Below are 777 nucleotides of genomic sequence, written 5' to 3' on the forward strand. Positions count from 1 at the left end.
CAAAAACCCTCCCCCGGCTTTCCCAGCCCCACCCCGGGGGGTTCCCCCGCAGCCGAGGTGCCCTGCGATAACCGCCGTGCCGTCCCTCGCAGGTCTTCGGGGCCCTGGAGAAAGCCAAAGAGAAGTATCGCTTGGAAGACTATTCCGTGAGCCAGATATCCCTGGAGCAAGTCTTCATGAGCTTCACTCGCTTCCAGCACTACACAGAGGACAGAGGGAAATGAGCAGAAGCCCCCACTGGTGCCCTTCGTCATGGACTGGCCCTGCTGCCTATACATAGTATATATAGAGACAGTAATTTATATATCGGCGTGTCTTAAATAATGTATAAATGTAAGAAACTTTTCAGCGGGGAGGGGGGAGAGGATGGCGTCGTACCTTCTGCTGTCGGGACCACAAGTGGTGCGTGTGCATCGCGTGCCGCCGCAGCGCCGGCGCGGGTCTGTGTGTGAGTGTGCGTGTGCATGTGACACTTCCAGTCTCCAGCCTTCATTCCCATCTATACAGCAAAAAAAAAAAAAAAAAAGCCCAAAAAAAAAGTCCAGACATGTGGCCACTTATTTTGTCATGACAGAAATGCCTGTGCCTGTAAATACAAAATGTGTTTGATTTACTCTGCTCCTGAGCTTCTGACCCTCTTGCTCCTGATTCTAGCTTTCTGCACAGTTGTAGGCTTTTCCGTGCAAGGGTCTCATTAATCCCCTCACAAGCACCACTACAGAGGGGAGACAGAGCTGTCAGAAAGCAGCGGCAGCCACTCTGAGCACTGGGGGGCCC

At 52.9% G+C, this 777-nt stretch overlaps 1 protein-coding gene across 1 annotated transcript in view; it reads left to right on the forward strand.

The window, feature by feature from the left end:
• The window catches only part of ABCA3 (ATP-binding cassette, sub-family A (ABC1), member 3), a 24,952-nt gene extending 24,610 nt beyond the window's left edge, over window positions 1-342 (forward strand). Inside the window, 1 exon segment of the mRNA XM_009327266.1 lies at window positions 93-342. Coding sequence (XP_009325541.1) covers window positions 93-224 — 132 coding nt within the window. The 3' untranslated portion in view covers window positions 225-342.
• The last annotated feature ends 435 nt before the right edge of the window (window positions 343-777 follow it).

Source organism: Pygoscelis adeliae, unplaced genomic scaffold (genome assembly GCF_000699105.1).
Source record: "Pygoscelis adeliae isolate BGI_AS28 unplaced genomic scaffold, ASM69910v1 Scaffold461, whole genome shotgun sequence".
In the NCBI taxonomy this organism is placed as follows: Eukaryota; Metazoa; Chordata; class Aves; order Sphenisciformes; family Spheniscidae; genus Pygoscelis; species Pygoscelis adeliae.